The 15,630-nt window shown below is 38.4% G+C and overlaps 1 protein-coding gene across 8 annotated transcripts in view; it reads right to left on the bottom strand.

Annotated features, from left to right (window-relative positions):
• The window catches only part of LRRC49 (leucine rich repeat containing 49), a 149,595-nt gene that overhangs the window by 46,872 nt on the left and 87,093 nt on the right, over positions 1 to 15,630 (bottom strand). For all 8 annotated transcript variants that reach the window (XM_086322757.1, XM_086322760.1, XM_086322758.1 and 5 more), the window contains one exon: positions 221 to 304. In XM_086322757.1, coding sequence (XP_086178883.1) covers positions 221 to 304 — 84 coding nt within the window. The remainder of the gene's footprint in view (positions 1 to 220; positions 305 to 15,630) is intronic.

Consider the following 15,630-nt stretch of genomic DNA (forward strand, 5'->3'; position numbering starts at 1 on the left):
TATTTTATATTGTACATTACATTATATTGTATTTCAGAAGTACAGGATTTTTTATGTTTTAAGGGTGTCTGTTTATTAAAAACACTATCAAAAGGAATGAAAAATTTGCAGTTTGGAAACCACTTTTCTAGCTGATTAGCAAGCTAGCTTCAGTATGTGTGAGTGTGTGTACGTGTGTGTGTGTGCACACATACATGAATGTAGACACCAGAGACAATACCTTAAGCAAAGATTGCTTTTGACTTTCCCGCTTCTTCTCTTCCTCTTTTTTGGCTACAACAGATGCCATACGCCTTTCTTCTTCCTAAAAGAAAAATGTAAAAAAGTATTGTTAAGTATTTAACCTTTTTTGATGCTAAATATCTTCAGTTCTCCAAGTCTGATTTTCTTTGTGAGAGCCATACTACTTGCTAATAGGAAATATGCCCTCAAAGAAAAAGTCAGTGTGTTCCTCTTTATTTTCTTCTTCCAACTTAATTTGAAAAGAAAACTGTGCATTCTTAACTCTACTCCCAACTCTTGATGTGAGATAAACCTAAATAATACAAGAAAAAGACTGAGAAGAGAAAGAAGAAAGGGAGAGCAGGGGGCTTCCCTGGTGGCTCAGTGGTAAAGAATTCACCTGCTAATGCAGGAGACATGGGTTACGGTTCAATCCCTGGTCCAGGAAGATTCCACATGTCATGAAGCAACTAAGCCCGCGTGCCACAACTATTGAGCTTGTGCTCTAAAGCCTGCGAAACGCAACTATCGAACCTACGTGCCACCACGACCGAAGCCTGCATGCCCTAAAGCCCACGCTCCGCAACAAGAGCAGCCACTGCAATGAGAAGCCCGTGCACCACAACTGAGAGTGCCCCCACTCACACAACTAGAGAAAGCCACGCACAGCAGCCAAGACCCTGAACAATCAGACATAAATTAATAAGATTATAACAAAAGGGAGTGCGATGCAGGACTGTATAACTTTTCTTTGTACTGTAGTTTTACATGGAGATTTTTAATAAAGTTTTTATCATGAAGATGAAAATCATGCTTCTAACAATCTATTTAATTTATTGTTGCAAAGCAGAGTTTTTTTTAAATGACAATACAATTGTGAAAGCTTTTAAAAAATTTCTATGGATATTAATAAATTATTCTCCATTAATATCATTACTTTGTTTTAAAGTTGATTTGGCCAGTCTAATTTCTTCCATTCTAAAAACTATGAAACTTTACTGTAATAACATTACAGTTTAGAAAAACTTTTAAAAAGTAGTCATAATCCCAAAACCCTAACTCAAATATCATAATTTTTCCATCACATTATGATATTCACTATAAACAAATTTTTAAATGTTGCAATCTGCATATACAATCTGGATCATGATTTTTCACCCTAAGGATTGGAAAATTTTTAATAAAGTAAATTATAGGCATGTAACTCATAATTTTAATATCAAAAGATTTGATATTAAAATGATGTCATAATTTGAGAAAACAATTTCTTCATGAAAGACAAACTTGAAAATATCTTCAGAGACAGAAAACTATAAAAAGTAATTCAGTACATTTGAAGGAGAACATTTTCAGAAATACAATTTATAAAACCTGAAATTAAAAATTTAATGGAAGTGAGTTGAAGAGTAGAATGCTCTCATACCACCCTATAATTGCCAGTCATAGCCCTTAACCTCTTTCATTTAAATTATCTCTGGTACTATCTCTTCTCTTTCCTGCAAATAGATAGCTCCATGAAGGTATGGACCATATCAGCTACCCAGCACATAGTAGATATGCAGTAAATATAATATTCAAAGAATGAATTATTAAATGTACATCTCTATGACTGTGACTGTGTAAGTTCCTCAGTTGTGTCTGACTCTTTGTGACCCCATGAACTGTAGCCTGCCAGGCTCTTCTGTCCATGGGATTCTCCAGGCAAGAATACTGGAGTGAGTTGCCATTCCCTTCTCCAGGGGATCTTCCCAACCCAGGGATCAAATTCAGGTCTCCTGATTTGCAGGCAGATCTGAGCCACTGGCTCCTGATCTGAGCCACAGGGAAGCCCACAACTGTTCAATAATTTCCTAAAACTGAAACCATTAAATCAAATGGTAGACATATTTCTAGGGCTTTTGCTGTGTTTGCAAAAGTACTCCATAAGTGTAGTACTAATTTATATTTCTACCAGAAGTTAACACTTGATTTAAAATATAATGGATAGTCACAAGAGTTGTTCACCAAATATTCCTATGTCTTCTTACATCCTGGCCATATAGTCAGATGGCACTTCATGTCCTCTTAAAGTCAGGTGTGGTCATGTGAATTGCTTTGGCCAATGTCGTATGGACAAAAGTGATATGTGTTACTTCTGGGTAGAAAATTTCAAAGACAATGTATGATTTGGCTATTTCCTCTCTCACTGCTGGTACAGAATTTGCAAAGCTCCAAAGGATGGGCACTTTGAAGGCCTTGGTCGTGGAATGAGGACAACACAGAGTAAAGTTCTCAGACCACATAAAATGGACAGACTGATAGCATGAGCATGAAATAAGCTTTGTTGGTTTAATCCACTGAGATTAGAGAAGTTGTTACTGTAAGATGGAGAAGCTCTAAACAGCAAAAACAAGACCTGGAGCTGAACTCCTTATTGCAAAATTCAGCCTTAAACTGAAGAAAGTAGGGAAAACCACAAGACTTTTCAGATATGATCTAAATCAAATCCCTTATAATTATACAGTAGAGGTGACAAATAAATTCAAAGGATTAGATTTGGTAGACAGAATGCCTGAAGAACTATGGACAGAGGTTTGTAACATTGTATAGGAAGAAAAGAAATGCAAGAAGGCAAACTGGTTGTCTGAGGAGGCCTTACAAATAGCTGAGAAAAGAAGAGAGGCAAAAGCCAAAGGAGAAAGGGAAAGATATAGCCAAGTGAATGCGGAGATTCAGAGAATAGCAAGGAGAGATAAGAAAGCCTTCTTAAGTGAACAATGCAAAAAAATAGAGGAAAACAATAGAATGGGAAAGACTAGAGATCTTGTCAAAAATATTAGAGATACCAAGAGAACATTTCATGCAAAGATGGGCACAATAAAGAACAGAAACAGCAAAGACCTAACAGAAGTAAAAGAGATTAAGAAGAAGTGGCAAGAATATACAGAAGAGCTATAGAAGAAAGGTCTTAATGACCCAGATAACCACAATGGTGTGGTCACTCACCTAGAGCCAGACATCCTGGAGTGTGAAGTTAAGTGAGCCTTAGGAACAATTACTATGAACAAAGCTAGTGGAGGTGATAGAATTCCAGGTGAGCTATTTCAAATGCTAAAAGCTGATGCTGTGAAAGTGCTGCATTCAATATGCCAGCAAATTTGGAAAACTCAGCAGTGGCCACAGGACTGGAAAAGGTCAGTTTTCATTCCAATCCCAGAGAAGGGCAAGGCCAATGAATGTTCAAACTACCATGTGATTGTGGTCATTTCACATGCTATCAAAGTAATGTTCAAAATCCTTCAAGCTAGGCTTCAGTGGTATTTAAACCGAGAACTTCCAGATGTTCAAGCTGGATTTAGAAAAGGCAGAGGAACTAGAGATCAAATTGCCAACATCTGTTGGATCATATAAAAAACAAAGGAATTCCAAAAACATATCTACTTCTGCTTCATTGACTACGCTAAAGTCTTTGACTGTGTGGATCACAACAAACTTCAAAATTCTTAAAGAGATGGGAATACCAGACCTTTTTACCTGTCTCCTGAGAAACTTGTATGCAGGTCAAGAAGCAACAGTTAGAACTGGACATGGAACAACTGACTGTTTCAAAATTGGGAAAGGAGTACATCAAGGCTACATTTTGTCACCCTGCTTTTTTAACTTCTGTGCAAAATGCCAGGCTGGATGACTCACAAGCTGAAATCAAGATTGCTGGGAGAAATATCGACAACCTCAGATACGCAGATTATACCACCCTCATAGCAGAAAGTGAAGAGGAACTAAAGAGCCTCTGGTGAAGGTGGAAGAGGATACTGAAAAAGCTCTCAACATTCAAAAAAATGAAGATCATGGCATCTGGTCCCATCACTTCATGGCAAACAGATGGGGAAATAGTGAAAACAGTGACAGATTTTATTTTCTTGGGCTCTAAAATCACTATGGACAGTGACTGCAGCCATGAAATTAAAAGACACTTACTCATTGGAAGAAAAGTTATGACAAACATAGACAGTATATTAAAAACTAGAGACTCCTTTTGCCCTCATAGGTCTGTGTAGTCAAAGCTCTGGTTTTTCCAGTAGGCATGTATAGATGTGAGAGTTGAACCATAAAGAAGACTGAGTGCTGAAGAATTGATGCCTTTGATCTGTGGTGCTGGAGAAGATTCTTGAGAGTCCCTTGGACAGTAAGGAGATCAAACCAGTCAATCCTAGAGGAAATCAGTACTGAATATTCATTGGAAGGACTGATGATGAAAATGAATCTCCAATACCTTGGCCACCTGATGTGAAGAGCTGACTTACTGGAAAAGACCCTGATGCTGGGAAAGATTGAGGGCAAGAGGAGAAGGAGGTGGCAAAGGATGAGATGCTTAGATAACATCACTGACTCAATGGACATGAGTTTGAGCAAACTCCAGGTGATAGTGAAGGACAGGTAAGCCTGGTGTGCTGTGGTCCATGGGGTCGCAAAGAGTCAGATACAACTCAGTGACTGAACAACAACAGCCTAGAGCATCCTGATCAGTATATACATTAGAATTAGAATTAAGGAAAGTCAAAGAGGCACAAAAATGTATTCTAGGGTGTGAGCCATTATAAATGCTCCTGAAAACAAAGGACTTAGACTAAAGAAGTAAATAAAAAATACACAAAGCAAACTATCTCCGAGTTAAAAAGGTAATCAGAAATACATCCACTGGAGGACTCAAATTTTAAAAATGAGGAAATGAACAATGAGAAGTTTAGAAACTTATACAAGGTCAAAGCCAGGATCAGAACCAGGGGTCATTGGTGAGAAATGGGGTTTGCATTTTTATAATCAGGATATATTTATATGTGTTTTACTGGCTTTAGACAGATGAAAAAAGTGAGGTCAAAATTTAGCAGTAATCTGCCATACAATTTAGTTCTTTAAAAGGGAATGAAAATTTATGTGATTTTTGGTGAATTTAAAGTATATTTGACAATATGGAAAATAGTTGTTCTTAATGTTTAAAGGCTGAACAGAGGTAATGAGGAGAAATAAACTAAATAAGAAATTCAGAACCTTGGTTCCTAGTTTCATAAAATAGCTGAATTAATAACCACATTAAACTCTTTTGTTCAGTAGATGTTGATTTAGTACCTATTAAGTATAACCTGTTTCAGAAAAAAACTTAAAAAGAACAAAATATATTGATGGTCAATTGTTGACTCGTGTATTGAATGTGAACTAGAAACAGATTGGTTATTCAAAGAGCCAATTTTAAGCAGTACTGGAAACTGTATGGGTCACGTACTATACATACTTAATGGATGATTTCATTAGATTTGCAAAAAGAATCTGAGCTTCTATTAAAGGCAGGAGGACTTTAAAAGGAAAGTTAACCCAGGAAAACTGGATAGATGCCAAATCAATTCAAATATTCAATGTTTTAAAAATGTATAAATATGATGACTGTATTTCAGCCCAAATAATTACAGAGTAACTAAAGTTAGAAACAAAAATAAACCCCTTTAATTGTAAAGATAAGCTATAAACCTGTTGGTAAGAAGGAAAAAAATTGTAAAATTCAGGCATCTTCATGATAATAATCCAATTTCTGTGACAAAAACCATATCCTTTATGTAGCAAAAGAAAGAGATCTACCTGGCCTGAAAATAGACATACACTTTCCTCATTACTGTGGTTTGTCATGAAGACCCAATACAGAAACAGGTTTAAATTAATTAAGAAGCATAGTGATTTAACAGAGAAAGAAATGGCAACCCACTCCAGTATTCTTGCCTAGAGAATCCCATGGACAGAGGAGCCTGGTGGACTGCCGTCTGCGGGGTCACACAGAGTTGGACACGACTGAAGCGACTTAGCAGCAGCTAAGCAGTGATTTAATAGGTATTTAATAACTTACATTATACACTCTTAGCAGACTTCTAAGGCTCTAAAACAATGAATTTATTACATGAGAAGACATTTTGCTGCAAAATAAATAATAGCAGTCCTAATATAATCAGCAATTTATTATGTGGAATTTTAAAAACAATGGCAATGTGGGTTTTTTAACCATATACTTTAAATAGTTATTCAAGACATTGTTTTCCTTGACTATACTAAATATTAAAACAGACTAAAATTACAGAGCTTTTCTCTAGAGGAGAATGTTCTTTATTTTTCTTTCAATCTTTTTTTCTTAACAGAGAAAACAGATGTTTCCAGGGTCATAGTTAATGTCAGAATGAAGATTAGAAGCTATATCACTTGACTTCTACTGGCCCATGGATAATAGTCATATTATACATTCAGTTCAGTTCAGTTCAGTCGCTCAGTCATGTCCAACTCTTTGTGACCCCATGGACTGCAGTACGCCAGACTTCCCTGTCCATCACCAATGCCTGGAGCCTACTCAAACTCATGTCCATTGAGTCGGTGATGCCATCCAACTATGTCATCCTGTGTCATCCCCTTCTCCTCCTGCCTTCAATCTTTCCCAGCATCAGGGTCTTTTTCAATTGGTTGGTTCTTTACATCAGGTGGCCAAAGTAATGTAGTTTCAGCTTCAGCATCAGTCCTTCCAATGATTATTCAGGACTGATTTCCTTCAGGATGAACTGGTTGGATCTCCTTGTAGTCCAAGGGACTCTCAAGAGTCTTCTCCAACAATACAGTTCAAAAGCATCAATTCTTAGGTGCTCAGCTTTCTTTATAGTCCAACTCTCACATCCATCCATATATGACTACTGGAAAAACTATAGCTTTGACTAGACTGACTTTTGTTGGTAAAGTAATGTCCCTGCTTTTTAATATGCTGTCTAGGTTGGTCATAGCCTTTCTTCCAAGGAGCAAGCTTCTTCTAATTTCATGGCTGCTGTCACCATCTGCAGTGATTTTGGAGCCCAAGAAAATAAAGTCACTGTTTCCATTGTTTCCCCATCTATTTGTCATGAAGTGATGGGACCGGATGCTGTGATCTTAGTTTTCAGAATGTTGAGCTTTATGCCAACTTTCTCACTCTCCTCTTTCACTTTCATCAAGAGGCTCTTTAGTTCTTCTTCACTTTCTGCCATAAGGGTGGTGTCATCTGCATATCTGAGATTATAGATATTTCTCCTGACAATCTTCATTTCAGCTTGTGTTTCATCCAGCCCGGCATTTTGCATGATGTATGCTACATATAAGTTAAATAAGCAGGATTTCAATATACAGCCTTGATGTACTCCTTTCCTGATTTGGAACCAGTCTATTGTTCCATATCTAGTTCTGTTGCTTCCTGACCTGCATACAGATTTCTCAGGAGGCAGGTCAGGTGGCCTGGTATTCCCATCTCTTTGAAGAATTTTCCAGTTTGTTGCGATCCACACAGTCAAAGCTTTGGCATAGTCAATAAAGCAGAAGTAGATGTTTTTCTGGAACTCTCTTGCTTTTTCGATGATCCAAAGGATACTGGCAATTTGATATCTGGTTCCTCTGTCTTTTCTAAATGCAGTTCAAGCTGGAACATCTGGAAGTTCCTGGTTCATGTACTGTTGAAGCCTGGCTTGGAGAATTTGTAGAATTACTTTGCTAGTGTGTGAGATGAGTGCAATTGTGCGGTAGTCTGAACATTCTTTGGCATTGCCTTTCTTTGAGATTGGAATGAAAACTGACCTTTTCTAGTCCTGTGGCCACTGCTGAGTTTTCCAAATGTGCTGGCATATTGAGTGCAGCTCTTTCACAGCATCATCTTCTAGGATTTGAAATAGCTCAACTGGAATTCCATCACTTCCACTAGTTTTGTTCGTAGTGATGCTTCCCTCCTCCATCTTGTTTGCAACCCCCATACTACACATTAGGGGAGAAAAAGCCAGAACAGGATAGGTTATACCACCATAATAACTTTAAAACTCACACTGGCTTACAATAAGAAAAGTTTGTTTCTTAATCATGCAAAGAACACCCCAACTGTTCTCCATGTAGTAGGCTAAGTGTTCCTAGGTATGACTTGATGGCATCTTTGACTCAATATATGCTTTCACAATGACCACCACATGGGAGAAAAGCCCAGAAAATTGCACTTTGGCCTTTAAATGCTTCTGTCTGAAAATTATGTACATTACTTCTGCTCACATTTCACTGACCAAAGCAAGGTGCATGACCACGTTTAACTCCATGGGAAAGGGAAATACCATCTTTCCACCTGGAAGACGTAAGAACACACTGGGGGCATTAGTCATGGCTACCACAACAGGACACTCACTTCCACCTCGGACAGGCTGCCTCATGTTTTGGAGAACAAATTGTAAACAAGTTCATATGAAGCCAAATACATGTGAGTTTGAGGTGGAAACTTTAGATACTGTGTCTACTTCAGAACTGTGAGAATAGCTCCTGCATTCACAAAATACTGCCTTGGAAATAAAAAATTCTGGGAGGTGGAATTTTCTATACAATGGTCCTTGTTCTAGTCCTTCAAAATGTGTCTATTTTAGAACTGCCATATGACCCAGCAATCTCACTGCTGGGCATACACTGAGGAAACCAGAATTGAAAGAGACACGTGTAACCCCAATGCTCATCATAGCACTGTTTATAATAGCCGGGACATGGAAGCAACCTTGATGTCCATCAGCAGACGAATGGATAAGAAAGCTGTGGTACATATACACAATGGAATATTACTCAGCTATTAAAAAGAATACATTTGAATCAGTACTAATGAGGTGGATGAAACTGGAGCCTATTATACAGAGTGAAGTAAGTCAGAAAGAAAAACACCAATACAGTATACTAACGCATATATATGGAATTTAGAAAGATGGTAACGATGACCCTATATGTGAGACAGCAAAAGAGACACAGATGTAAAGAACAGACTTTTGGACTCTGTGGGAGAAGGTGAAGGTGGGACAATTTGAGAGAAGAGCATTGAAACATGTATATTACCACATGTGAAATAGATTGCCAGTCCAGGTTCAATGCATGAGACAAGGCACTCAGGGTCAGTGCACTGGGATGACCCAGAGGGATGGGATGGGGAGGGAGGTGGGAGGGGAGTTCAGGATGGGGAACACATGTACACCCATGGCTGATTCATGTCAATGTATGGCAAGAATCACCACAATATTGTAAAGTAATTAGCCTCCAATTAAAATAAATTAATTTTTAAAAATGTGTCTATTCCTTCCTTTTTTGTACAGTCATAAAAATATTTGAAGACTACGGTAACATCTTCTTTGTCAATGAATTGTGCTAGGTTTTCTGGAAATGTTTGTTTGCAATCATCTTTCTAAAACTAATAGTTCAGGTATAATTTAACAAAGAAAAAATGGGACTATTGTCCATTTTTCTAAATTCTCTATTTCTATAAATGAATATTGTTTTAAGGCATATTAACTTTGAACAATCATATTTCATAATTAACTCAATTTGGACTTACCAATTTCAACGCAAGTCTTTTTCACACATGCTAATTCTCTTTCCCCCAACTCTGCATTTGGCTGAGAACTGTCATGTTTGTTGTTAAGAAGTTAAGTCTAGAATTTTCAATTTATCTATTTTTCATCTTGTGAAATTCTGCTTCTATTTATAGATTAGAAGTTGGAAAAGTTTTTATACAAAGAGCCAGATAGCAAATATCTAAAGCTTTGTGATCCATATAAAATCTCCAGCACATATTCTTTTTCACAGTGTTTCACAAATATAAAAACCATTCACAGCTTGAGAGCTATGAAAACAAACAAAACAAAAAAAAACCAAACAAAAAAAACAGGCTGTGGGGTGGATTTGGCTCACAGGCTGTAGTTTGCCAAACCTTGTTTTAGATTATTGAGCTTCTTTTGGATTCTGATTTGATCAACTGGTATATCAGGATTTCTAACTTCCCTAGTTTGTCATTTATATATTTTATTAGAATAATATAATGCTCTCAATTAGTCAATACTTAAACATGTTTAAGAGAATGAGACTGAGCAAAAAGCCTCACAACACCCCAGTACAGATTTCTCTGCAGATTGGCCATTAATCCATTAATTTCTGTTCTGTAGGTATAACTGAATCACAAATCCACTTAACTATGTTGTCATACAGTGGAGGTGAGAAATAGATTTAAGGGCCTAGATCTGATAGATAGAGTGCCTGATGAACTATAGAATGAGGTTCGTGACATTGTACAGGAGATAGGGATCAAGACCATTCCCATAGAAAAGAAATGCAAAAAAGCAAAATGGCTGTCTGAGGAGGCCTTACAAATAGCTGTGAAAAGAAGAGAAGTGAGAAGCAAAGGAGAAAAGGAAAGATAAAAACATCTGAATGCAGAGTTCCAAAGAATAGCAAGAAGAGATAAGAAAGCCTTCTTCAGCGATCAATGCAAAGAAATAGAGGAAAACAACAGAATGGGAAAGACTAGGGATCTCTTCAAGAAAATCAGAATACCAAAGGAACATTTCATGCAAAGATGAGCTTGATAAAGGACAGAAATGGTATGGACCTAACAGAAGCAGAAGATATTAAGAAGAGATGGCAAGAATACAAAAGATCTTCACGACCCAGATAATCACGATGGTGTGATCACTCACCTAGAGCCAGACATCCTGGAATGTGAAGTCAAGTGGGCCTTAGGAAGCATCACTATGAACAAAGCTAGTGGAGGTGATGGAATTCCAGTTGAGCTATTCCAAATCCTGAAAGATGATGCTGTGAAAGTGCTGCACTCAATATGCCAGCAAATTTGGAAAACTCAGCAGTGGCCACAGGACTGGAAAAGGTCAGTTTTCATTCCAATCCCAAAGAAAGGCAATGCCAAAGAATGCTCAAACTACTGCACAATTGCACTCATCTCACACTCTAGTAAAGTAATGCTCAAAATTCTCCAAGCCAGGCTTCAGCAATACGTGAACCGTGAACTTCCTGATGTTCAAGCTGGTTTTAGAAAAGGCAGAGGAACCAGAGATCAAATTGCCAACATCTGCTGGATCATCAAAAAAGCAAGAGAGTTCCAGAAAAACACCTATTTCTGCTTTATTGACTATGCCAAAGCCTTTGACTGTGTGGATCACAATAAACTGTGGAAAATTCTTCAAGAGATGGGAATACCAGACCACCTGACATGCCTCCTGAGAAATTTGTATGCAGGTCAGGAAGCAACAGTTAGAACTGGACATGGAACAACAGACTGGTTCCAAATAGGAAAAGGAGTTCGTCAAGGCTGTATATTGTCACCCTGTTTATTTAACTTATATGCAGAGTACATCATGAGAAATGCTGGGCTGGAAGAAACACAAGCTGGAATCAAGATTGCCTGGAGAAATATCAATAACCTCAGATATGCAGATGACACCACCCTTATGGCAGAAAGTGAAGAGGAACTAAAAGCCTCTTGATGAAGGTGAAAGTGGAGAGTGAAAAAGTTGGCTTAAAGCTCAACATTCAGAAAACGAAGATCATGGCATCCAGTCCTACCACTTCATGGGAAATAGATGGGGAAACAGTGGAAACAGTGTCAGACTTTATTTTTCTGGGCTCCAAAATCACTGCAGATGGTGACTGCAGCATGAAGTTAAAAGACGCTTACTCCTTGGAAGGAAAGTTATGACCAACCTAGATAGGATATTCAAAAGCAGAGACATTACTTTGCCAACAAAGATCCGTCTAGTCAAGGCTATGGTTTTTCCTGTGGTCATGTATGGATGTGAGAGTTGGACTGTGAAGAAAGCTGAGCGCTGAAGAATTGATGCTTTTGAACTGTGGTGTTGGAGAAGACTCTTGAGAGTCCCTTGGACTGCAAGGAGATCCAACCAGTCCATTCTGAAGGAGATCAGCCCTGGGATTTCTTTGGAAGGAATGATGCTAAAGCTGAAACTCCAGTACTCTGGCCACCTCATGTGATGAGTTGACTCATTGGAAAAGACTCTGATGCTGGGAGGGATTGGGGCCAGGAGGAGAAGGGGACGACAGAGGATGAGATGGCTGGATGGCATCACTGACTCGATGGACATGAGTCTGAGTGAACTCCGGGAGTTGGTGATGGACAGGGAGGCCTGGCGTGCTGGGATTCATGGGGTCGCAAAGAGTCAGACACGACTGAGCGACTGATCTGATCTGATCTGATGTTGTCATACAATTTACTCAATGTGCTATCATAAAAGACTTCACTCAGTGCTTCGCTTAGATACCAAAACACTGCTCTCTATAGTATTCGTCTGAGAAGGTCTACTTATGATATCTAAAATAGTAACCTAATTTTGTCTGGCACAAATTATTGTTAGTGAACTAATAATGCCTCCTTGTGATCAATTCCTTAAGTACTAACAAATCATCTAAATAATCCAATTTAGATTTCTTTCATAACCTACATTCAAGTTTATTCTCATAATTTGCCACAATATTTTTTCTATCCAAGATAAAAAGAGAGATTAGTTTATCTTACCTTTTAGCTACTCTACTATTCTACACTGCTTTCAGATGTAACTTTCAAAGGCCTAGCAACTTATTCACTACATTTATTCACGGCTCTAGATCAAAGATTGGCAAATTCTAGCCCACAGATCAAATGCAGCATGCCATCTGTTTCCGTAAATAAAGTTTTATTGGAACACAGCCATGCTCACTTTTATGTATTGTTCATGCCTGCTTTTACTTTACAATGAGAGAGTTGAATAGCTTTCAACACAGACTGTATATCCCCCGAAGCCTAAAATATTTACTGTGAGGCCCTTTAGGCTATGTGCTCAGTTGTGTCAGACTCTTTGTGGCCCCACGGACTGTAGCCCGCCAGCGCTTCTCTGTCCATGAAATTTTTCTTTCATGTCAAGAATACTAGAGCGCGTTGCCATTTCCTACTTCAGGGGATCTTCCTGACCTAGGGATTAAAACTGCATCTCTTAGTCTCCTGCATCGGCAGGCAGATTCTTTACCACTAGTGCCACCTGGGAATCCCCATAACGACCTTTAGCCCCTAATAGGTCTGGATTCAAACTTTTTATTCACCTATCCAAGGCTTTATTTTCACTTTATTAATATCTATTTCTTCTCTTTACTGACTAAAAGTCATTCTTCCTAACAGAGATAAGAAAAGCAAAATAGGAATAGAGGCCAGCAACTCACATTATCTTGAGATACCATATTACCTCTTGCCATTCCTCTAGATCAGACCCCCCAGAAGCTCTTATCCTGACTAACCCTGCTTCTCATCTTATCACTCATCCTATCTTTCCCAATGTGTCCTCTGGGCTGCTACTCAGACAACCTTTTCAATAGGCAAATCCAATTTAGGTATCTTAAACTCTTCGAGAGTTTCCTACTATATTCAACACAAAAATCTAAACTCTTTCTTATGGCCTAAAACACCCTCTTCATGACTCAGCTTTTACTGGTCATGCATCCTTTTCCGGCTCCTCTTCTCACCTATGAACACTCAGTGCTCAGCCATGTTAAACCACTCTGAGTTGCTACATCCTCACACCCATCCTCACACACGCATTGTGCGTGCCTTCTCTCTCTCCAGAATACTTTCATACTGATATATTCTCCTTTGTCTCTGGCCCTCTTCAAGTCTCAAGTCAAGTATTTTCTCCTTTGGGATTTTTTTCTATTTCTCCAGTATACATAGGACAGCCTTGCTCTTTGATATCATGGTGCTGTGTGTGTGTGTGTGTGTGTGTATAAACATACACATATCTATTTATCAATCAATTTTATCTAACTAGTTTGTCACTTTGCATTATAATCTGGCTGCATGCCTGCCTCTGTACTTGACTGTAAGTAACTTGAGGCTGTTAATTACAATTCTGATCTTGTCATCTCTAGAGTCTAATACACACCCTAGAGCAGAAATTCCAAGGTGCCTAAGACTGTCTTAGGAATTTTTCCATGGTACCACTAGGTCAGAAAAAATATGTTAAAGCTCTGTTTATTAAGTAGTTAGTAAACAACAAGATTCATGTTCTAGCAACTTAGTGAAAGTCGCTTAGTCATGCCCGACTCTTTGCAACCCCAATGGAGTACACAGTCCATTGGATTTTCCAGGCCAGAATACTGGAGTGGGTAGCCATTCCCTTCCTCCAGGGGATCTTCCCAACGCAGGGATCGAACCTAGGTCTCCCACATTGCAGGCAGATTCTTTATCAGCTGAGCCACCAGGGAATCATTTCCAAAATAATAATTTAAGTTAAATAAAAAATACCATTCTTGAATAACCATAAAAACTTACTAATGAAATGTGTGTATCTGTAAGGCATTACACAGCTTCTCAAATATGAGACTTAGATTGGATACTGTCACCCTCATTTCCTGCTCTACAGTGATTTTAGTATTTGTTTTCATCACAACGGTCACTGAAAGGCAGCTTGGCCAGGATATAATGCCATAGAGAGAAATACATTGTGACCGATGGTAAACTACCTTAAGCTAAGTTTTCTCAGGGTCTCACAGATATCAAATCTCATTGCCTTTTGCTTGAAAATTAAAAATTCTCCACAACACCCCTGCGAGTTCACTGCAGTATCTTTGGCACACTCTTTGGGGACCCAGAGCCACAGTACACACAAGTTCATGAGGTATCTATGTAATCCACTCCAGCTAGAAAACAGTAGCTATAGAACTGGCATCAATAAAATTTTCCAGCCAGATGGTAAATATTTCAGGGTCATAGGCTATATAGTTTCTTTAACAACTACTCAATTTTGCCAGTGTAGCCTTAAAGCAGATATAAACACATAAGTGAGTGGACATGATTGTGTTCTAATATAACTTTATTTACAAAAACAGGTGGCCCGCTCATGGGCTAGTGTTTGTCAATACTAGCCCAGGTTGAAAAATTTATAGAAAGTCTTTTACAAGGTATATTCTTTACAAATTAAAGTTACTAAAAAGGTATAAACAAAAGGTGAGACAAAATACCATGAGTCTATACTGATATGAATAAGTTAATAAACTGAAACTTTTATGAGGTACAGAATTACAGAAGTGTGATAGTATGATTTATTGTAAGAAATACATGTTTGATCTTCATCCCAGTTTCTGGCTCACAGCTCCTCAAACCCTGGGAATTTCCTCAGTGTGTAGAGTGATAAAGGCGTCTATTGTTTCATTAATGAGATGACGTTGGACCTCATCTAATGATGGAGGCTGGTTGCCAGGAGAACCAACCAGGCAATTAAGAAGGCTGGAACTTTCCATGGCACCCCCAGACCTCCAGGGAGAGAAGAGGAGCTGAAGGTTGAATCAATTGCCAATAGCCAATGATATAATCAATCATGACTATTTAATGAAGCCTGCATAAAAAATCCAAAGGGACAGGTTCACAGAGCTTCGGGGTTGGTGAAACCTGGACATCTGGGGAGAGTGGTATGCTCAGAAGCTCTTTGTCCCTTCCCACCAAGCCCTGTGCATCCCTTTCATCTGGTTGTTTCTGAGTTATATCATTTTACAATAAACCGGTGACCTAGTTAAGTACTGGGTTAGTCAAAAAGTTTG

The sequence above is a fragment of the Bos grunniens genome, chromosome 10, assembly GCF_055505025.1.
Source record: "Bos grunniens cultivar Pamir isolate PY7600 chromosome 10, Bosgru_T2T1.0, whole genome shotgun sequence".
NCBI lineage: Eukaryota > Metazoa > Chordata > Mammalia > Artiodactyla > Bovidae > Bos > Bos grunniens.